This window comes from Mesoplodon bidens (genome assembly GCF_964165515.1).
Source record: "Mesoplodon bidens genome assembly, chromosome: 2".
In the NCBI taxonomy this organism is placed as follows: domain Eukaryota; kingdom Metazoa; phylum Chordata; class Mammalia; order Artiodactyla; family Ziphiidae; genus Mesoplodon; species Mesoplodon bidens.
The window spans coordinates 151,504,423-151,527,970 of NC_138177.1; the positions used below are offsets into that span (position 1 = coordinate 151,504,423).

The following is a 23,548-nucleotide window of genomic DNA, read 5'->3' on the forward strand; positions in this document are numbered from 1 at the left end:
GCTGTGGCTCACGGGCTCTAGAGTGCGGGCCCAGTAGTTGTGGTGCACAGGCTTAGTTGCTCCGAGGCATGTGGGATCTTCCTGGATCCCAGGGAAGGGATCAAACCCGTGTCCCCTGCATTGGCAGGTGGATTCTCAACCACTGCACCACCAGGGAAGCCAATTTAGACTAATTTTTATTTAACCTACTGACAATTTTGAGGTCAATATCCTGCTAGCTCTTCTCTTTCCATACTTTGTTTTCCTTGTTACTTTTCATTTTGCTTTTAAATAAGTTTCTCTTGACCACAACGGTAATATATTCTCATGGTGGAGAATTTGGAAATTACAGAAAAGCATAAAGAACCAAATTTAAACTATCCACAATCCCAACTTCCAGAGATAATCACACTGTTAGCTACTTTCTTAAAAAGAGTTCTATGTGTATTTATTTTACATCATTAATAGCATTCACTATAGAGAGTTCTATATTCTGCTTTTTTTTCCCACTTAGCACTTTGTTGTAAGCATTTCTGATGTTATCAACTATGCTTTAAAATTGCACACTATCATATGTCTTATTGTTTGAGCGTGTGCCAGTTGTCTTGAGTGAGCAGGAAATTTCTTGTTATTCGCCGTTGTTGGTTCAACAGACCTGGTTTTTCATTTCCAAGGACTCCATTTCCTGGAGGAATTTGTCTGTTAGTTCCTTAACCTTCTCAGAATAGTTCATATCCTTTAGTCGAAGTTGATACTCATTCTCCATTTTTAATTCTTCCACCCGAGTCTTCAGCTCCAACGTAACCTGAACCTTTGGGAGAAGGACACAGAATCAACAACAATCACAGTGCGGGTGAATAAGACTATTTAAACCCGTGGCCTTGAGCTCTCTGAGACTTACAGCTCTGCTCAGCCTCCAACGCATGTGTCATCTTTCGGCACAAGACACACAGACCAGACACTAGGAGAAATATGAGCTTCTTCCTCTACCCTCAAAACGCGTAATCAGTGAGCTCCACTGTGCAACAGGCAGTATGCTAATAACTCACATCTCCTTCAACTATGCTTAGATGTCACCTCAGTGAGTTCTACACAGACCACATGATTTAATCCTGCTTCCTTCCCCTTCCCATTCCCGGCACCTCTGACTCCCCCCACCCCCTTACTCTGCTCTACTTTTTTATTATTCCCTTAAATCTCGGCACTTTTAAATGTTACTTATTATTTTATGGTCTTTTGTTTTCATCCCCCACTAGAATTTAATCTCCAAGAAGGCTGAGATCTTTGTTGGTTTTGTATGCTGAGGTACCCCAAGTACCTAGAACAGTGCCGGATACAGAGTAGGCACTCGAAAAATACTTGTTGAATCATGATTCCTGACCCCATGGAACTTACAGTCTACTGAGACAGCCAAGGAGACATAACATTACCAATTGTGGTAAGTGCCCAAAGCCAGGGAGTGTGCACGCAGGCTAGGGTAGAGAAGGACTGAAGGCGGATGCATTGGTTGGGGGGGTCTGCATAGTTCAGGTGGGGGATGGTAAGGGCCTGACCAGAGGTGGGGAGCAAAGCAGAAGGGAAAGATTCCAGAGAAAGAGATTTTAGGGAACGTGGTGCCTGTTGGGTTGTGGGGTGAAGTGAGAGGACTGTGGATGGAGACCGTCTCCCTGGCCCAGACCATTCCCTGAGGGTTGCATTGGCCTGTCTTGCTTCACTGCTTTATCCTGGGAGCCCAGCACAGGACTGGCACTAAACAAATATGTATCAGATGAATACATGGCCCTGAGGGCCCACCGCGGACGAGTGGGACACATTTTGGTGGGAATGACCTGGTTCTGACAGGTTGCATTGGAGGCACCTGCTCATTGCCCTTCTCCATCCTTCTCCACATTGCTGCTACAGAGCAGTCTCTTCAGACACAAATCTACTGAGTCATCCCCTAACTTAGATCATCAGTGGGGCCTTAGGAAGCATTTCCAAAGTCTAAAACATGGTGTAAAAGGCCCCTCACTATCTCTCTGTTTCACCTCCAACGCTTCTCTCCGGCACCCCCTCTACTCTCCAGCCCCACCAGCTAGGAGCATCCTCCCCGGAGCATCCCCCCTCGTCCGTTTGCACACACTCATTCCTCAGGGTGGAAGGCCCTTTGCAACTTGTTCTGGAGGCTCCATTCAAGGCTCACTTCCCCTGGCACCAGCTGGCCTGGGTCAGGGTCCCTTCCCTGTGTTCTCATAGCACAGTTCCTTCATAACACTCATTACACACTTGGTTCCCTTTTAAAATTTTACCTATACCTCTTCCCATGATATAAGCTCCAGGACCATCTATGTCCTTCATTTCTGTAATCCCAGACCTAGCACAATGTCTGGTACATAGCACATCTCTCTGCAAATACTAGTTAGGTGCATGAATAAATGAATGACTGAATGAGTGGGTAAATCATGGTAGTTACATAGAATGTCATAGAATGTAAAGAAAAAGAGAGAGCTGGGAATTCTGGGCAATGTGGCTTTTAAGGCCAGTTGAAGGAAGAGCCAGGAAGGGAGCTGGGGAGGAACAGTCTGAGAGGCACACAGGCAATGATGTGGTGTGGTCTCCTGGAGCCCGAGAGAGAAGGGAATTTCAAGAAGTGAGCAAAACATACACTAGTCACTTCCAGCTTGGCAGTCGTGCTGTCAGGCCTAGCTGGGGGCTGGGGGCTGAGGTCAGGAGTCAGCCCAGACACCTCAGGCTTTTGGTGCAGCCTGGTGTCTCCTACTTGGTGTCTTCCCCTCCCCTCGGGGAAGAAGAGAGGAAATAGAGAAGATGGAAGAGGAGGAGACACATTTGCCTGCCTGTAGGAGGTCAGACTCCTAACTCTCACAGCCTCTCCCTCAGCCTTTCCTCCCACTTCCCTTTCCTGCAGAAAGTTCCAGGGAGCTCTAGGAGGGCTCTCCAGCAATCACCAGGGGCCTATCATCCTGCTCTGGGGCCATTGTGGTCCTGTTGGTTTTGCTTGTCTCTGTCCCTCACTTGGAGTTTTTTTTTTTTTTTGCGGTACGCAGGCCTCTCACTGTTGTGGCCTCTCCCGTTGCGGAGCACAGGCTCCGGACGTGTAGGCTCAGCGGCCATGGCTCACGGGCCCAGCCGCTCCGCGGCATGTGGGATTCTCCCGGACCGGGGCACGAACCCGCGTCCCCTGCATCGGCAGGTGGGCTCTCAACCACTGCGCCACCAGGGAAGCCCCTCTGTCCCTCACTTGATTGTGATTTTCCTGATCACAGGGCCCATCCTGTCTTCTCCCACATGCATCCACAGTGACCAGCAAACAGTTGGTACTCAATGAATGCACTTTAAACTCTGGATGAACAGCAGTGAGCTTGCAGCTGTGCACCCTCTGTAAGCCCCGTGAGGTTACCACCCATTCGGTTTCTCCCTTGGGGAGTGCAGCACTCAGAGTGCTCAAAACACATCTTAACGGACTGTTAGCTGCATCAACAGGAGGGAAGGCGCTCTGAGGTCCCGATAAGGAGAGTGGGCTCCAGATGACATCTGGACTGGAACTCTGGGCCTACTCCTAATTAGCTCAGTGACTTTGGACATGTCACCCAACCTCTCCAAAAGCATTTTTTGAAATGTGGGGAAAACAACAGTATCTTCTCCATCGAGATATTGGGAGATTGAAATGAAAAAATACTTATAAAGTAATTAGCACAGTGTCTGCTTCGTGGCTAACCTAAAATAAAGTTGGTGATTGGTTATTATTACTGTTATTGTTTTATTATTGAGAGGAGTGGGTTTCAGGACTGTTTTTGTTTGTTTGTTTTTTGCGGTACACGGGCCTCTCACTGTTGTGGCCTCTCCCGTTGTGGAGCACAGGCTCCGGACGCGCAGGCTCAGCGGCCATGGCTCACAGGCCAAGCCGCTCCGCGGCACGTGGGATCTTCCCGGACCGGGGCATGAACCCGTGTCCCCTGCATCGGCAGGCAGACTCTCAACCACTGCGCCACCAGGCAAGCCCCAGGACTGTTTTATAAATATCTTTGTTTTTTTTTTAAAGAAGGTTCCAGACACCAGCAGTTATTAAGTTTAACAGATACAACTGGAATATACAAGTTTGTCACTTTAATTTTGTAAATATTTATCGGAAATATTTATGTAAATATTTATTTACGCCTAGCACGAGCTGGAAACTGTTGGTCATACAAGCGAATTATATGTCGTGGTTCCTGCCCTCAAAGAGTAGGAGAGGAAAGATAGGTCACAGGCTAGAAGTAGAGCTCAATGTAAGTCAAGACGATCATGTGGCAGAAGGACAGGTGGGGTGGGGAGGACACAGAATGCAGCGGCGGTGGCGTGGGCGAGCATGTACAGGGAGCTGTGGGGGTCTGTGCTGGGCACAGGGGAAGCTGGGCTAGAAAAGGGCTCTATGCCAGTCCCAGGACTTTGGATGCAGCCTGGTACGGAATTTCCATGTCCCTCTTCACTAGATCCAATTCTTACCTTCTCTTCCATGTCCGTCTTGGTAACCAGCACCTCTTCAGCAAAGCCCACCTCCCTCTCTCGCTTGCTTCCCCGACCATCCTTATCAAAGACCTTCCAGGTGAACAGGCAGCCATCCTCGGCAACGCTCAGCAGGAACTGGTCATCAAAGGTGAGTGACATCTGAGGAGACGGAGCATGGACAGGAGGCTTTCGCAGGCCGTGGAGAGCAGGACTGAGCCAACTGTTGTGCAAGCCCTCCCTCCATGCCAGCCTGGGTACAGCCTCCTGGGGAGGAAGACTCTATCTTAGAAAAGAAATGAGACAAGAACCCTCATGGACTTCTGGGAATGAATAAAAGAATAAGACTATGTATATGTTCTCTGTGGATTTGGAATCTTTAGAGTCAATTATTATGCCCACTATATAAGAACCCTCAAAACTCAGCAGTAAAAAAACCCGATAATCCTACTAGAAAGTGGGCAAAAGACACAAAGACATTTCACTGGAGAAGTTATACAAATGGCAAATAAGCACATGAAAAGATGTTCAACATTCTTAGCCATTAGGGAAATATGAATTAAGACTATGATGAGATGTCACTATACACCTATTAGAACAGCTAAAATAAAAAATAGTGATAATACCAAATGCTGGCAATGATGCAGAGAAACTGGATCTCTCATGCATTGCTGGTAGGAATGGAAAACAGCTTGGTAGTTTCTTAAAAAACTAAATAAACACACTTGTAATATATGATCCAGCAATAGTATTCCTGGGCATTCACCCCAGAGAAATGAAAACATGTCAACATAAAAGCCAGTACATAACTGTTCATAGCAGTTTTATTTGTAATAGCCCAAAACTGGGGGAAAAAAAATCAAATATCCCACAAGAGGTAGATGGTTAAACAAATCACGGTACATCCTTACCATGGAATTTTACTCAGCAAAAATGGAATAAAGTATTGATACATGAAATAACTTGCACGGAGCTCAAGGGTATTACGCTGAGCGAAAAAAGCTCCTCTCAAATGGTCACATACTGTATGATTATTTATTAATTCTCAAGATGTTAAAATTATAGAAATGGAAAGCAAATTAGTGGTTGCTGAGGACTAGGTATGGTGTTGGGTGACCATGAAGGGTAGCATGAGGGAGCTGCTGTGGTGCAGGAATAGTTCTGTGTCTTGCGTGCAGTGGTGGTTACACACATTTATGCATCTATGTGAAAAAATGATACAGAACCCCACACATAATGTACCAGTGTCAGTTTTCTGGTTTGACCTTGTACAGTAGTTACATTAGATGTAACTATTGGGGGAAACTGGGTGAAGGGCACACAGGACCTTGACGTTATCTTTCAGATTTCCTACGAATCTATAATTACTTCAAAATAAAAAGTGAAAAGTAAAGAATCAACTATGGAAACTGTCCTCTCACAATCACCAGTATGTGTCAAGAACCTTAAAAATGGCAATGCTCTTTCCCTCAGGATTCGCTCTCTGCCTAGGCATTTAGCCTTAGAAAAAATAATCAGAGATGCTCAGAGAAATCTATAGGCTAGGATATTCATGAGTTCATGATAATTTAAATGCCCAGTTGTAAGAGAAGAGTTAAGTAAGTTATGTTCCATCATTGTGATAGGATATTTAATAGCTACTAAAATCATGCTTTTGAGGAATATTTAATCATACAAAAAATGCTTACAAGAGCATAAATTTAAAAAAAGCAGCCTACAAGAGCATACATACAGTATGGTCTTAATTTATTTAAAGCATATGCACAAAAAAGTAGAAGAAAATGCATCACTATACTAATGATAATGCTATTATGAGGATTTTTATTCCTAAAATAAACATGTATTGCTTTTATAATCAGAAAAGTAAACATCTTATCCACAAAACTTAGTAGCTCTGAAGCAAAAGGGGGGAATATGTGATAGTAATTTACTTTGGACCCAAGACTCAGGCTCGGTATAGAAATGTTCCAGTTTATAATGAAAAAGCCTTTCCTAGTAAAGATGGTGTCTGCAGGCAAGCCAGTATAGAGTTTGGGACATAATTAAAAACCTCAGGTGTTGGTATTGTTCAGTTGGGGATAAGAGAGGCGAGGAGGGAGAGAGAGCACATTTTCCCAGTGCCTGTTCTTCAGGAGCCCATGTATACGTAGACACTGCTTTTTTACAAGGGGGAATGGAAGGCCAATTTACAAATGTGTGCTCATGCTATGACGCCCAGGGACGGGCGGGGGCTCATCTTCTGGGCCATGACTCCTTTTAATCCAGAGTGACTCTCTGGAGGGCGAGGAGAGCTGTGAGCCTTTAGTAGCCAACACTCAGCAGCTGGGACATGAGGGCACTGGCTGTGGTCAGGGGGCCTACAACATCTGTTGAATGGCCCATAATTATGTGAAATATTATGATGAACAATCTTGTACCTCCATCTTTAGGTGCATCTCTGATTACCTCCTAGAACAAATTCCTGGGAGTAGTTTAAACGAAGAGTATTAAGAGCCCATAAATGTTTATTGAACATTTGGCTGGATGAATAAATAAAGGGAGAGAAAAGATGCTGGGAGACTGAAGGGATGAAGGTGGTATGTGGAGGGCAGGACCAAGTGGATCTATTGAGAGCTGAATCTGGGACTGGGCCCTAGGGGAGATGGTTGCCCTCACCTTGGTGATAGGACCGCAATGGGCCTGGTACTCGTTGAATTCTTTCTGCAGAGGCAGCGGGTACTTCATCGCACGAATGGTTCCCACCGAGGTGCCCACAAACATCATGCTCCCGGAGTGGGAGATGATGATGGCCGTGTAGGTGACGTCAAATGCTGACATCTCTCGAAGGACCTGGAACACAGCCAGCTCTGTTCAGGGTGAGGGGCTGAGCCGTGTACCCACTGTCCCCATGTCATTCTCCTCCTTGCTTCTAATAGCAACATTAGGGCAAATTCTGGATTTAAAAGTGTGTCTTTTCCATTTGTTTTAGCATCTGGCATACCATCCAGCACATAAGGGGCACAAACTAAATATCTCTTGGCTGCTTGACCGATGAGTAAGCAGCTCTAGGAGTTAGGAATAATACTAAAAAAGGGAAACCTTCATAAAGCATGTGCCAAGCAGTGTCCTATGGCTTTTACAGGTTGTAACTCATCCAATCCTCACAAAACCCCTTTAAAGATGGTGTAACAGTCACAGAGATACTAGGTAAGTTGCCTCAACTCAACCACCTCCTAGGTAGCAGCCAGGCTCCCAAGACTATGCTCTTGACTGCTATTCTAACTATGTATCTCAAACTAAGAATGGGATGTGGATCATAAATTTATTTAGCAAACATTTATTAATGTCCATTATATAACCAAAAGACTATTCTATCAGGGAATTCATTCATTACTTTGTTCTTTAATTCACTCATCAACCCACCCACCCATCTAGCCACCAAATATTTACTGAATGTGTGCCGTGGGCCATGCATTGTGCTAGCTAGTAGGGATACCAAGAGGTGTGAACCATGGCCCTGCCCTAAAGGAGCTTTGTTCTGGTGCAGCACTGTGGAAGCCACCACAAAGTCAGGACCAAGCTGCTTGGGGGCACACTGGAGAGACACCCTACTCTTAGCTGGGCTTGTGGAGAAGGACACAGCCACACTTCCATTTGCAGGAAGTGTCTTTGCTGAGCTCTTCTCTCCTCCCTCTACTATTTGGAGCTAACGTGCTAATTCTAAAATTTCATAGTAGTTTGGGGATTTCCAAACAAATATGGTAGCAAGCTTAGGTGATAGCAATAACTAGAGTTCTGTTTTTACCCCACGAAAGCATGTGCAGATCAAGGGTTAGAGCACAGTTTAGAGATGCTGCTGACCTCCATCCCTGGAGGGTAGGAGAGAAGTTACAGACAGCAAGCAAAGTAGAAATGGAAAAGGGCCCCACAATTTAACCCAGTCAGTTGGACGCTGGTCAGGAAATTCCAGGAGTAACAATTACTGAGCTGACCCTATAGGAATGAGGAGCCAGGTGTTATCCCATGAAGAAGGGACGCTGTTCTCACAGGCCCCCTTTCCATCCCTTTCTGCTGTAAACAGAGGAGGCTGTCTTCTGCAAATCAGGGCAGCAGCTCAGAGGAGGGACAGGGGAAGACTTACTGAAGAATCTGCTATCTCCTTGAGGGTCTGGTCTGATCCAACAGCAAAGATGATTTTGCCATCAGGGGAGATGGTAACACAGTTGTAGCTGCAGGACTTGAGCACACATTCTGTCTCTCTCTTTCCTGTGGACAGATTCCATTCATATACAGCACCATCTGTGCCACAAGAAATCAGTTTGCTGTCATCTGTATTCCATGCAACTGAACGAATCTATGGGGGATGAAGACATACCCAGTTAGGAGTGTACACACACACACACACACACACACACACACACACGCCTCTCATGGAAAGGAGGATAACTTCTTATGTGTTCTACTAGACTGAGGCAGAATGTCCTTTCCTGGTACATGCCCTTCAGTAAACACTAATCATAGCTTTGTGGGAAAGTTAACATTCTATTTTCTCAGATGCTTGCAAAATACTGAAGATGAAACATTCCCATTTCCATTTCACTTTATGAGTGTAAAGACAGAATCATAATAGCTCCTATAATGCTACAATCCATCATTGCTATGTTTTACAAAAACTTTTTATTTTGAAATAATTATCTATTCACAGGGAGTTGCACAAATTGCACAGAAAGAGGGTTTTTTCAGATGGCAGAGTAAGTACCTCAGCTGACCTACCCCCCACACAATAAGGGAACTGATAAAAACAATAAAAACTGTTATTTAAAGTCTTTGGAAATTGTCCTAAGGGCATGCAGCAAATGTAGAGACATTCGTTCAGGAAAATCTACTCAATCTCAGTAGGAACAGAGACTGTGGCATATGAGCCATAATCGGCTCCTTTACCCTCTTCAGCTTCAAACACTTTATTCCTGTGTACTCTGGGCAGGTGTGGCCAAAAGATGGGGCTCCCTTTCTCCCTGGATCTCAGTCTTTGGCTATGGTTTCACCCTGGGAAACCTGCTGGTGTTTCTTATCCCCACCTAGAAGCTCTATTCCAGGCAGGCGTGGCCAAGAAGACCTCATTTCCTTTCCCCCAGCCAATCCCCACCTGTTGGTGGAAGCTCTACTCCAAGTGCAGAAGCACGAGAATACCGGTGCCCCGACTGTCCCGCCCCAGCTAACTCATAGGGTGAGGGTTCCTCACCATGAGGGGGGAGCTAAAGAGATGAGGGATTCCACCCCCTTTCTACCTGCACATGCCACTCATGGAGTAGGGATGTCACTCTTGGAAAAGAAGGTCCCTACCCCCGGCTCTGGTGCAGTGGAGCAGGGGTTCTTCCCAGAGGGAAGTCAGCCATAAGACAAAGAGCCCTACAGCTCTGCCTGAGGAGACTGACTTATTTGGAACAGAGCATGGAGAATTCCATCCACGGGCATCATCTAAATCAATGGAGATCTAGGTGGAGGGCAATTAAGAGAAGGCTGGTAACTCCTTGATATAAGCAAGATGGCAGAACAACAGAATTGTAATAGAGAGGACAAGGGAAAGAGACAGTCAAGAGAGCCCTTCTGGGATCATAGACAGCTCTGGGGATTGGGAAGGCTGTATGTACGTGCAAGGCTGCACCCACTCAAGAGCAATCAGAGCAGGATATGGGGAACACTTGAAAGCATCTCCTAAGCTGCACAATGACTCATTAACACAGGGCGGAAGCATCACAGGCACAAGGGGTTTAAACACATCTGACCAAACACTAACTGAATACTAAGCTCCTGACCCAGGGGCATTTCCCAGGAAGTCAGGCTTAGAAATAAAACCATGCTTATGTCTGGCAGCCTGGAAGGCTGTGTGCATGGCTAAGGCTGCACCCTCTCAGGTACAATCAGAGAGGGAACCTCCAAACTGCTAGTCTCTGGCTAGACATGGAGCAAAAGCATAAACTCCATGAACTGTGACAGCAGGCCTCTAAGCCAAACACAAATCCAACAGTAAAGGGTGAAAATCTAACTGGCTGAGGGGCCTTAAGCACCATCTATGACTAATGAGTGGCTTAGGTCAACCCAGGGGCAAGCCCTAGGTAGCCAGGCTAAAAGATCAAAATAGAAAAACATCTGAGCAGAGACATCCGAGGCTGCCCACTGTAGGAGAAAAAAAAGATTTCTCAGAATTAGTTCAGCCAAGTTACTAAACAAAACAACCAAATAAAAACTTTCTAGCCTTTTCCCCTTTTCGTATTTGTAACTCCGTTCTCCAATAGAGAGAGACTGGCTCCCATGAACTCCGATACGTTAATGGATTTCCTCAATCTCCTTATAAGTAACAAACCTGCCGACCCACTGGTTACCTCTTTGGGTGTTCCCGTGACTACAGTCCTGTCAGCCACTTCTCAGTCCTAGCTCTACCTCTTAAATTGCATTTTCTAATAGTTTTCCACTATCATGTAAAAATGCACTTAAATATAGTTATCTTATCTCCAACAATATTCTTAGATTCACTCATTTTAATAGTTTATCTGCAAATTCTCTGAATTTTCAACATACCCGATTATGCCTGTGGTGATAGTTTTATTTCGTCCCCTCCAACCTTCATGCCTTTTATTTTGCTATGGCCTGAATGTCTGTGTCTCTCGCTACCTCCTCACCCCAAAATTCATATTTTGAAATCCTGACCCTCAAAGATGATGGTATTAGGAGCTGGGGCCTTCGGGAGGTGATTAGGTCCTGAGTGCTTCCCTCATGAGCCCTTATAAAAGAGGCTCCAGAGAGCTAGCTCGCCCCTTCCACCATGTGAGGATACAAGAAGTCTGCAGCCAGGAAAGAGGGCCCTCTCCTGACCATGCTGGCACCTTGATCTTGGACTTCCCACACTCCAAACTGTGAGGAAAAATTTCTGTTGTTTGTAAGCTATCCAGTCTGTGCTGTTTTGTTATGGCAGCCCCATGGACTAATGCATAGTTCATTTCCTTGCCTTATTGCACTGGATAGGACTCAGTACAAGGCTAACAGAAGGCATCATGTTTTGTCCTCTATCTCAGAGGGAGTGTTTTCATAATTTCATAATCAAGCGTGCTGTTTGTTGTAGGTTTTCTGTGTCTTTTTTTCTCTCCAGGCTAGACTTTTTTTTTTTTTTACTATTTATTTATTTATTTGGTTGCACTGGGTCTTAGTTGTGGCAGGCGGGCTCCTTAGTTGCAGCACGTGGGCTCTTTGGTTGCAGCAGGCAGGCTCCTTAGTTGTGGCTTGCCGGCTACTTAGTTGTGGCATGTGAACTCTTAGTTGTAGCATGCATGTGGGATCTAGTTCCCTGAACAGGGATCGAACCCAGGCCCCCTGCATTGGAAGCGCAGAGTATTACCCACTGCGCCACAAGGGAAGTCCCTGTAAATGTCTTATATAAGATTTTTAGGGACTTCCCTGGTGGTCCAGTGGTTGAGAATCCGCCTTTCAATGCAGGGGACATGGCTCGAGCCCTGGTCAGGGAACTAATATCCCACATGCCTCAGGGCAAAAAGCCTGTGCTCTCTAGAGCCCGTGTGCCGCTACTGAGCCCGTGAACTGTGGAGCCCACATGCCACAACAAAGAGCCTGCAGGCTGCAACGAAGATCCTGTGTGCCACAGCTAAAGACCCGGTGCAGTCAAATAAAATATTTTTTTAAAGTACCTAAAATTTTTTTATAATAAAATAAGTTCCCCATTATTTTTAGTTTGTTTTTTAAAATCATGATGCATGTTAATGGTATAGATTTTTATTATATCTGGATTTATAGAGATAAGCATATGCTTTTTTATCCTTACTATGTTAATGTGGTATTCACTAATTGATTTCAAAATCTAAAATAACCTTGCATTCCTGGAATAAATCAACATGGTCATGCTGTATTATCCTTTTAATATATTGCTTGATTGGTTTGATAATAATTTATGTAGGACTTTTTATGTTCATACAAAAGACTGGCTTATCATTTTCCTTTCTTGTGATGTCTTTGACAGGTATCACAATTATGCTGACCTCCTAGAACAAAGTTGGAAGTATTTGTTCTTTTTTTTTTTTTTAATTCTCTAGAAGAGTTTTTTCAAGATTAGTGTCATGTTTTTCTTAAATTTGATATACTTCTCCAGTGATAGTTTTCTTTGTCAGAAGGTTTTAAATTATAGATTCAATTTTTCTAGGAATTTGTCAGTTCGTCTATGTATTCACATTTATTTGCATAAGTTGTTCATAATATCTTCTTATGATCTTTTTTAATGTCTATAGGACCTGTACTGATATCCCCTTTTCATTCCTCACATTGGTTACTTATATCTTCTCTCTATCTTTTTTTCCCCTTAATCAGCTGTGCTAAGGGTTTGTGCATTTTGTGTTTTCAAAAAATCAAGTTTTGTCATATACCACAATGTTCATTGCAGCTCTATTTACAATAGTCAGGACATGGAAGCAACCTAAGTGTCACTCGACAGATGAATGCATAAAGAAGATGTGGCACATATATACTATGGAATATTACTCAGCCATAAAAAGAAACAAAATTGAGTTATTTGTAGTGAGGTAGATGGACCTAGAGTCTGTCATACAGAGTGAAGTAAGTCAGAAAGAGAAAAACAAATACCGTATGCTAACACATATATATGGAATCTAAAAAAAAAGGTTCTGAAGAACATAGGGGCAGTACAGGAATAAAGACTCAGACATAGAGAATGGACTTGAGGACATGGGGAGGGGGAAGGGTAAGCTGGGAAGAAGTGAGAGTGGCATGGACATATATACACTACCAAATGTAAAACAGATAGCTAGTGGGAAGCAGCTCAGTGCTCAGGGAGATCAGCTCAGTGCTCTCTGACCACCTAAAGGGGTGGGATAGGGAGGGTGGGAGGGGAGACGCAAGAGGGAGGGGATATGGGGATGTATGTATATGTATAGCTGATTCACTTTGTTATACAGCAGAAACTAACACACCACTGTAAAGCAATTATACTCCAATAAACATGTTAAAAAGATAAAAATTTTTTAAAAATCAAGTTTTGGCTTTGATGATCTTCTATTGTATGAATGTTCTCTGTTTCATTAACTCCTGCTCTTATCCTGATGATGTCCTTTCTTTTGTTTTCTTTGAATTAATTTGCTGTTCTATTTCTAATTTATTGAGCTGGATGGTTATATCACTGACTTTCATCTTTTTCACTTTTCCAATACATGTATTTAATGTTATAAATTTCTCTGTATGCATGGCTTTAGCTGCATGCTCCATCTATATTTTCTTTTGTTTTTTCTTGCAGTATTACACATGTAAGCCTAACATATATCCCTGGTTGGAGACAAGTGTTATAAATTCTTGTAAAGTGATGAAACATGGCTGCTCTCCTGGGTTGGTGAGGTAGGGCCTCCTATGGGGGTGTGCATGGTCCTGGAAAGAGCATCACATTCACCTGGTGTGCTTTCCTCTGCATCTCCACAGTCACACTGTTGGAGCTGAGGAAACACAGCAACTCTCAGTACTGCTTGTGTTTAACAGCACTTTTGCTTATGACCTGTTAATTGCTAAACTCAGTGGTCACTTTTTAGTATTCACATCCCACTCTCTGACATTTAATACCACTGACTACTTTATCCCTTTGGAAACCAGTTCCCTGGCTTCTTTGAAACAATTCCTCGATTCCAGGTTCTCTTTGTACTTCATCTGCAGTCTCTCTCTTCTTTACCAGTCCCTTAAATGTTGGTCACTCATCTCCTGCCCAAGATCTCAGATTCCGCATGAGCCCCTGGTGATCTAATCTATGCCTCTGACGTCTACTGACTACCACCTAATCCCCTGAATTGGAATTTTTAGCCTTGACTTCTTTCTGACCTCTGCACTCATATATCACACTCCAGGACACATCAAACATAACGTGTCCAAAATGGAGCTTAATATCTTTTTTCTCTCTGTCCCTACTACTAAAGCCATGGTTTAGTTCCTAGCTCCTCTTTCACCCTCATTTCCTAGCTGATCTCCTTCACTCCAACTTCCCTCCCCTCTAATCCATCCTCAATACTGTTTGGAGAATTATCTTTCTGATACCATTACTTCCTTTCTTAAATCCTTCCAATTGTTTCTCATCACCTACAGACTAATGTTCAATTCCTTGGCATGGCATACACACTCCATGGTGCAGCAAACTTCTCCAGCTCCTCCTTCTATCACTCCTTAAATGTGCCCTATAAACCACAAACCACCATCTTATTCTATACTCCCATTCCTTCATCTACAACACACCCTGCTGCTTAGAATGCTTTTCTTTTCCCATTGTTTGTTCTCTCCAAATTCATCTGCTGACTTCTTACCCTTTCAATCTTTAGTCTCTCCCTTTTCTGCATGCTTCATATCTACTTTATCTTCAGGAACTACTGGTTTTACTTCCTAAATATCTTTTGAATCCATCCACTTCTTCTTATTGGTACCACCTCCATACTGGTCTAAAATACTAATCATTTATCATGTAGATGACAATCTCCTTACCATTTCCATCCTCGTCCTTTTCAATACAATCTTTATTCTGCAGCCAAAGTACTCTTTTAAAATGCAAATATGGTCACATCATTTCTTGTCCTAAAAGTCTTCAATGATTTCATGGAACAGGAGGGATAAAGTATAAAATCCTTAAAAGGCCTACAAGGTTCCATGAACAAGGTTCCATGAACTTGGGTTGCTGCTAACCTCACCAATCTCATTTTCATTCCTGATACCTATGCTTCAGCCTCACAGATGGTTCCTCCTATACCCTTAGAAATCTCCCATCTCAGGGTCTTTGTTTATTTATTTATTTATTTTGGCTGCTTTGAGTCTTTGTTGCTGCACATTGGCTTTTCTCTGGTTGCGGTGAGAGGAGGCTACTCTTGGTTGCGGTGCGTGGGCTCTCATTGTGGTGGCTTCTCTTGCTGCGGAGCATGGGCTCTAGGCACGCAGGTTCAGTAGTTGTGGTGTGCAGGCTTCAGTAGTTGTGGTGTGCAGGCTTCAGTAGTTGTGGCTCATGGGCTCAGTAGTTGTGGCTCACGGCCTCTAGAGCACAGGCTCAGTAGCTGTGGCACACGGGCTTGGTTGCTCTGCGGCATGTGGGATCTTCCTGGACCAGGGCTTGAACCCTTGTCCCCTGCATTGGCAGGCGGATTCTTAACCACTGTGCCACCAGGGAAGCCCAGGGTCTTTGGATCTCTATCTGCAATGATTTTCCCCACCAGCTCTGTCTGATTAATTCCGACCCACTCCTTAGGACCAAGCCTTTGTGAACGTCCCAGTTTCCCTCATCATGCCCACTCCTCATCACTTCCTCCCATAACAACCCATATTTTTCTTTCACTGAGTTTACTACAGTTAGTACTTAAATCTGTCTGTGCATTTGTTTTATTGTCATTTCCCCCAACTAGACAGGGACCTTCAAGGGAAAGGAATCACTTCTCTTTTGTTCACTTATACCCCATTGGCTAGCATGATGCTTGGCTCTGTGTCCTTGTTTCCTTGGACACTGTGCACTCACTTACCTTCCCTGTGTGTCCTTTCAGATTCGAGACATTCTCCAGGCTGGTGGTGGAAAAAATGTGAATCACATTCCCATTGACTGCAGCAAACAGGTGACCTCCATTGCTAAAGCAACACTACCAGGAAATACAGGAAGAGAGCAAGAATGAAAGACAGAGTAGTCTATCTGGAGGTTACAGTTGAGTTCAGGGTGAAACCCTGCGTAGGACTGGGAATCAGGGAAAGGTGCAAATAGGACTGAGAAGTGGCTGACATCTTCACTTTCACTATTCCTGTAGCTCATATTGGCCAAGATGCTGACACTACCATGTGCACGAATCATGAAGGTGCTTGGATCAGAGAATAGAACACTCATTTTGTCTGCAGAAGAAGTTTCAGAACAGGGGAGCAATTCCTCAAATCACTGTTTTGATTCCACAAGTCATCTCAGGGGGAAATCTGATGGGCTATTGTCTCTCCCTGTTGCTCATTTTCCCTGGCCCCTCCCAATCGCCAAACTCACATTCCTAGCTGTGACTCCGATTCTGTGATAACTTTCTTTTTAATGCTTTAAAAAAAAATTACTCCACAGTCACAGAGAGGACTGATCACAGGTGAGATCTCACATGGTTTGTTTCAGTGATATATTTTGGTGGGCATAAAAGAAAGAGGATAGAACCAACATACTCAATAAGTTTGGTGGGAGAATTGGATTTCTTTTTAAGCCACCAGAATTCTCTAAGACAGTCTGGTCCTACCTCCCCAGTTGTGCTAGTTCTTGATATTTCAACTCTGGCTTTCCAAGAAACTGGGCCTTTATCTCCAGGAGTTCTTACCTCTTTGCACCCTCTGACAGAGTATTCTTTGAAAGAACGTATATCATCAATGAGTAGATTCATAAGGCGTAGTTTGTCAGCAAACCCTACTACAATGTAGTGTCCAGACGGGTGAAGGCTGATTGTATAAGCTTCTTCTTGGTATTCCTTAAATAGTTCCAGGGTGCTGTGAAAAAGATAAATTATTGAATATAAGTCTAGCCCACTGAGTTCCTCAAGTCCTCCACTGTATCTGGTACATATTTTTATCCTAGCATTTGAGATACTTTAGTACTTGCAATTATTGGTGCCTCTTTTTCTAGATTTTGGTTACTTGAGGATAGTGTCCAGCAATGAGTATGGCAAGTAGGGGGACTGAATATGGGGTTGTCTAGAGATGTTGAAGGCACAGCTCCATTTAGATTTCCAAATCAGAATTATTGCACAATTTTTTTTCCAGCAGCCCCAGCAGCTATATACAAGAGCAAAGAAGTTACGTTATGGGGCCAATCTAGGCTGGAGATTCTCAAGGAAGCTATGCCAGGAGGATAAAATCACTGGGAGCTGAAGGTGGTTGGGGCAGTGATCTGGATTCAAAGGGCGAATCAATGGTCTGGGGAGCTCTGTGGGACAAAAAGCAGGTCTAGTGGGGGTGAGGGGATAGGAAAGCTAGAAGGACACAGGAGGGTGTGTAAGGACGGGAGGTATTGGGATGTTTCTTTATGTCCCATGTGCCAAGCATGGTGTCTGGCACGTAGCAAGCACTGAATAAAGTATAAAGTGATTTTCTAGCTCATGCAAGAGTGAAAAGTAAAGAGAATAAGGTAGTTTGACTGACTTGATTAAAAAAAAAACTTTTCCAACTGAAAGCTTCTAAGTAATTAAAATTTCAAACCTCTAATTAAAATAATTCGCATGGAAAATTTAACAACTGAAATCGTGCATATCACAGTAGCAAAGCCTTTCATTCCTTACTTTGATTCGTAATTCCAGATGCGAACAGACCGATCCACAGAGCAGGTGGCAATGAGGGGTTTGCGGATGCAAGTAGCTAGACCGGTGATGGATGCTGAGTGTAACGGGTACATCAGATACTCAAAGTGGGCAGGCTCCCCCTGGAGAAATCATACAGAATGAGATCGGGCAGAGGAAGCAAAAGGCTGGTAATGCACTCCAGCTCTCGTTACTACTTATGGATGTTAATTAGCCCAGATGCATAGAAATCAGGCTGTGGGCAAACTGCTTTAACATTATGCGTATTTTCCTATACCATTATTATTTTAAAACATCATTTTAATGGCAATAAAGTATTTTATTCTGTGAATATACCAGAATTTAATTTATCTATCCTTCTACTACAGGAATATTTAAGTGGTCTCTGATTTTTGTTAGTTAGGGGTAACACTAGACTAAATATTCTTACATGTAAGTCTGTGTTCCTCTTTGATTACTTCCTTAGATACTGTAGGGTAAGTGCCTGACGTTAAGCTTTTGAGTCTCAAGGCATCTATTTCAAAGGACATCCATCTTGAATAAACATATTGCCAGTTGTATGACACAGCTACCAGCCAAATAATCTGCCAAGGAATTAAGCCATCCTCACCCTTGAAGACCCCTTTTGCAGGAAGTCCTGGATAACTTAAATAACTGACTTCTTGAGTGACCCCACTTTTCTCTTTCTGTGCCCTAATTCTCACTCTCATGGCTAAATGACCATTAAATAAATAGTGAACTCGCAAAACCCTAGACACCCCACCTTCAAACCTTAATAAGTGCAGAGCCCCAGGTCCACCTCTCTCTTCACCCATGGCCTCACTGTGTGGCCCTTGGGCTTGCTCTGTACCCTCCAGGACCTGTGAGTAAGAAATCTTGTTCCTCAAAGTTCCCTGATGGTTTTTGATTAAGTACATCCTACAATCACAATAAGAACCAAAGGGCCAGTCAGGCCACAGCATTGGCCCTGGTTGGGGGAGTGTATGTAGGGCCTTTGCTAGGAGTAATACAGCCCCCGGGGAGTGCCTCCGGCATTCCTAGCTGATGGCATCACCATCAATAGGTTGGGACCCACACAACAGATGTATTTCTAGAAGTGGAATACAGGGCAAAATGGTGTGAATGATTTTCAAGATCTTAATGAGAACTCCCAAATTTCTCTGCAGAGAGACTATGTTACTCCACAAGCAGCAGCAAGGAGAGTTGGGTGAATGATTTTAAGTTAAAATTTATCCTATTGCACTACTTGTGTAGATTCCAGGTGTCTGTCATCAGAGACATTACACGTGGGACACCTGAATGAGGGGTGATGACTGGGGAGTTTAATGAGGTGTACATACTTTGTTCACAAGCCAAGGCAAAGGCTGAGCTGGAAATCCCCTCAAATTCAGATGCTTCCCTTCTCTACTGTCAGAAAGAGGTGCTGGGCTGGGGTGGGGGTAGGCACAGATTATTCCCATTCTTCTCCATCTGCTTCCCCTTCTTTCTCCAACATCTTCAATCTCGCTGTCTCTACTAGTACATTTCTACTAGCTTTTTTTTTTTTCCCCTGAAGGATGAGCAAGAACTAGTGTGGGGAAGGGGACAGTATAAGAGTGCCCCAGGCAGAGGTAGGCGCATACTGAAGCCTTTTGGCAGAGGGAACATGCAGACTCATGGTGATCAGAAAGGCCAGTCCTATCAGGTGGAATGATGGGATGGGGCTGCAGAGGGCAGCCTGGGCCAGACATTGCCCAGCCCTATGCACCGAGTTCAGTTCTTCTCAGAGCACCAGGAAGCCAATGAAGGATTGCAGCTGTGATGACGGTGGAGGTGGTGGAGGATGTGTATTTTGTGATAACCATGTCTGGGATTTGAAAAGATCACTCTGGCAGCCAAACAGAATATAATTCAGGGGCTGGAGGGCAGAGTGTACATGCAGAGACAGGCAGGAAACTTTTCCAGCCTGGGAGAGAGAGTGGAAACACTCCCCTCCACAGAAGGCCCCACTCTCTGGTCTAGTTCTCTCCTCCCCATGCAGCCTTCCTTCTGAGAGGCCCTGCCCACCAGGAGGGAGAAAAGCTCTATGCAATGAGCTCACCCCTCCACACAGAGAAAGTAGACAGACTGGAGATCCAGCCATCAAATTAGTCCTTTCTAAGTCCTTGTGAATGAAGTCTCCCCAGGTGAAATGATAAAAATGTCTTAGTTTGGGGTATACAACATAATGACTTATATATTAGCCGACAAGCTTTTAAGTACACTCAAATCCCTGTTATGTTAAAACAAAAGCAATTCTCTCTTTTCTGCCATGTCTCTGCACCTCATTCTATGAGGCCAGCATTACCTGGATACCAGAAGCAGATAAAGGCATCACAAGAAAACTACAGAGCAACATCCATTATGAATGTAATTTTTTAAATTTAATTTAATTTATTTTTTTATACAGCAGGTTCTTATTAGTTATCCATTTTATACATATTGGTGTATACATGTCAATCCCAATCTCCCAATTCATCCCACCAGCACCCCCCACCCCCTGCCACTTTCCCTCCTTTGGTGTCCATATGTTTGTTCTCTACATCTGTGTCTCAATTTCTGCCCTGCAAACCAGTTCATCTGTACCATTTTTCTAGGTTCCACATATATGTGTTAATATACGATATTTGTTTTTCTCTTTCTGATTTACTTCACTCTGTATGACAGTCTCTAGATCCATCCACGTCTGTACAAATGACCCAATTTCATTCCTTTTTATGACTGAGTAATATTGCATTGTATATATGTACCACATCTTCTTTATCCATTCGTCTGTCGATGGGCATTTAGGCTGCTTCCATGTCCTGGCTATTGTAAATAGTGCTGCAGTGAACATTGGGGTGCATGTGTCTTTCTGAATTATGGTTTTCTCTGGGTATATGCCTAGTAGTGGGATTGCTGGGTCATATGGTAATTCTATTTTTAGTTTTTTAAGGAACCTCCATACTGTTCTCCATAGTGGCTGTATCAATTTACATTCCCACCAACAATGCAAGAGGGTTCCCTGTTCTCCACATCCTCTCCAACATTTGTTGTTGGTAGATTTTCTGATGATGGCCATTCCAACTGATGTGAGGTGATACCCCACTGTAGTTTTGATTTGCATTTCTCTAATAATTAGTGATGTTGAGCATCTTTTCATGAGCTTCTCGGTCATCTGTATGTCTTCTTTGGAGAAACGTCTATTTAGGTCTTCTGCCCATTTTTGTATTGGGTTGTTTGTTTTCTTAATATTGAGCTGCATGAGCTGTTCATATATTTTGGACATTAATCCTTTGTCCATTGATTCGTTGGCAAATATTTTCTCCCATTCTGAGGGCTGTCTTTTCGTCTTCTTTGTAGTTTCCTTTGCTGTGCAAAAACTTTTAAGTTTCATTAGGTCCCATTTGTTTATTTTTGTTTTTACTTCCATTACTTGAGGAGGTGGATCAAAAAAGATCTTGCTGTGATTTATGTCAAAGAGTGTTCTTCCTATGTTTTCCTCGAAAAGTTTTTTTTTTTTTTTTTTTTGCGGTACGTGGGCCTCTCACTGTTGTGGCCTCTCCCGTTGCGGAGCACAGGCTCTGGACGCGCAGGCTCAGCGGCCATGGCTCACGGGCCCAGCCACTCCGCGGCATGTGGGATCTTCCCGGACCGGGGCACAAACCCGTGTCCCCTGTATTGGCAGGCAGACTCTCAACCACTGCACCACCAGGGAAGCCCCTTTGAAAAGTTTTATATGTCCGGTCTTACATTTAGGTCTCTAATCCATTTTGAGTTTATTTTTGTGTATGGTGTTAGGGAGTGTTCTAATTTCATTCTTTTACATGTAGCTGTCCAGTTTTCCCAGCACCATTTATTGAACACACTGTCTTTTCTCCATTGTATATCCTCTCCTCCTTTGTCATAGATTAGTTGACCATAGGTGTGTGGGTTTATCTCTGGGCTTTCTATCCTGTTCCATTGATCTATATTTCTGTTTTTGTGCCAGTACCATATTGTCTTGATTACTGTAGCTTTGTAATATAGTCTGAAGTCAGGGAGTCTGATTCCTCCAGCTCTGCTTTTTTTCCCTCAAGACTGCTTTGGCTATTCGGGGTCATTTTTGTCTCCATACATATTTTAAGATTTTTTGTTCTAGTTCTGGAAAAAATGCCATGGGTAATTGGTTAGGGATTGCATTGAATCTGTAGATTGCTTTGGGTAGTATAGTCATTTTCACAATATTGATTCTTCCAATCCAAGAACATGGTATATCTCTCCACCTGTTGGTATCATCTTTAATTTCTTTCATCAGTGTCTTATAGTTTTCTGCATACAGGTCTTTTGTCTCCCTAGGTAGGTTTATTCCTAGGTATTTTATTCTTTTTGTTGCAGTGGTAAATGGGAGTGTTTCCTTAATTTCTCTTTCAGATTTTTCATCATTAGTGTATAGGAATGCAAGAGACTTCTGTGCATTCATTTTGTATCCTGCAACTTTACCAAATTCATTGATTAGCTCTAGTAGTTTTCTGGTGGCATCTTTAGGATTATCTATGTATAGTATCATGTCATCTGCAAACAGTGACAGTTTTACTTCTTTTCCAATTTGTATTCCTTTCACTCCTTTTTCTTCTCTGATTGCCATGGCTAGTACTACTAAAACTATGTTGAATAATAGTGGTGAGAGTGGACATACTTGTCTTGTTCCTGACCTTAGAGGAAATGCTTTCAGTTTTTCGCCATTGAGAATGATGTTTGCTGTGGGTTTGTCGTATATGGCCTTTATTATGTTGAGGTAGGTTCCCTCTATGCCCACTTTCTGGAGAGTTTTTATTATAACTGGGTGTTGAATTTTGTCTAAAGCTTTTTCTGCATCTATTGAGATGATCATACGGTTTTTATTCTTCAGTTTGTTAATATGGTGTATCACATTGATTGATTTGCATATATTGAAGAATCCTTGCATCCCTGGGATAAATCCCACTTGATCATGGTGTGTGATCCTTTTAATGTGTTGTTGGATTCCGTTTGCTAGTATTTTGTTGAGGATTTTTGCATCTATATTATCAGTGATATTGGTCTGTAATTTTCATTTTTTGTAGTATCTTTGTCTGGGTTTGGTATCAGGGTGATTGTGGCCTCATAGATTGAGTTTGGGAGTATTCCTTCCTCTGAAATCTTTTGGAAGAGTTTGAGAAGGATGGGTGTTAGCTCTTCTCTAAATGTTTGATAGAATTCACCTGTGAAGCCATCTGGTCCTGAAATTTTGTTTGTTGGAAGATTTTTTGTTTTTTTTTGCGGTATGTGGGCCTCTCACTGTTGTGGTCTCTCCTGTTGCAGAGCACAGGCTCCAGTCACGCAGGCTCAGCGGTCATGGCTCACAGGCCCAGCTGCTCCATGGCATGTGGGATCTTCCCAGACCGGGACACGAACCCGTGTCCGCTGCATCGGCAGGCAGACTCTCAACCACTGCGCCACCAGGGAAGCCCTGTTGGAAGATTTTTAATCACAGTTTCAATTTCATTACTTGTGATTGGTCTGTTCATATTTTCTACTTCTTCCTGGTTCAGTCTTTGAAGGTTATACCTTTCTAAGAATTTGTCCATTTCTTCCAGGTTGTCCATTTTATTGGCATAGAGTTGCTTGTAGTAGTCTCTTAGGATGCTTTGTATTTCTGCAGTGTCTGTTGTAACTTCTCCTTTTTCATTTCTAATTTTATTGATTTGAGTCCTCTCCCTCTTTTTTGGATGAGTCTGGCTAATGGTTTATCAATTTTGTTTATCTTCTCAGAA

The 23,548-nt window shown here is 43.4% G+C and overlaps 1 protein-coding gene across 1 annotated transcript in view; it reads right to left on the reverse strand.

Annotated features, from left to right (window-relative positions):
- The window catches only part of CFAP57 (cilia and flagella associated protein 57), a gene marked incomplete at its 5' end in the record, with an annotated part of 76,891 nt that overhangs the window by 33,379 nt on the left and 19,964 nt on the right, over positions 1-23,548 (reverse strand). Inside the window, 7 exons of the mRNA XM_081225110.1 lie at positions 635-790; positions 4,462-4,623; positions 7,117-7,290; positions 8,582-8,794; positions 15,993-16,106; positions 16,806-16,971; positions 17,760-17,899. Of these exons, the coding sequence (XP_081081236.1) occupies positions 635-790; positions 4,462-4,623; positions 7,117-7,290; positions 8,582-8,794; positions 15,993-16,106; positions 16,806-16,971; positions 17,760-17,899 (1,125 nt within the window). The remainder of the gene's footprint in view (positions 1-634; positions 791-4,461; positions 4,624-7,116; positions 7,291-8,581; positions 8,795-15,992; positions 16,107-16,805; positions 16,972-17,759; positions 17,900-23,548) is intronic.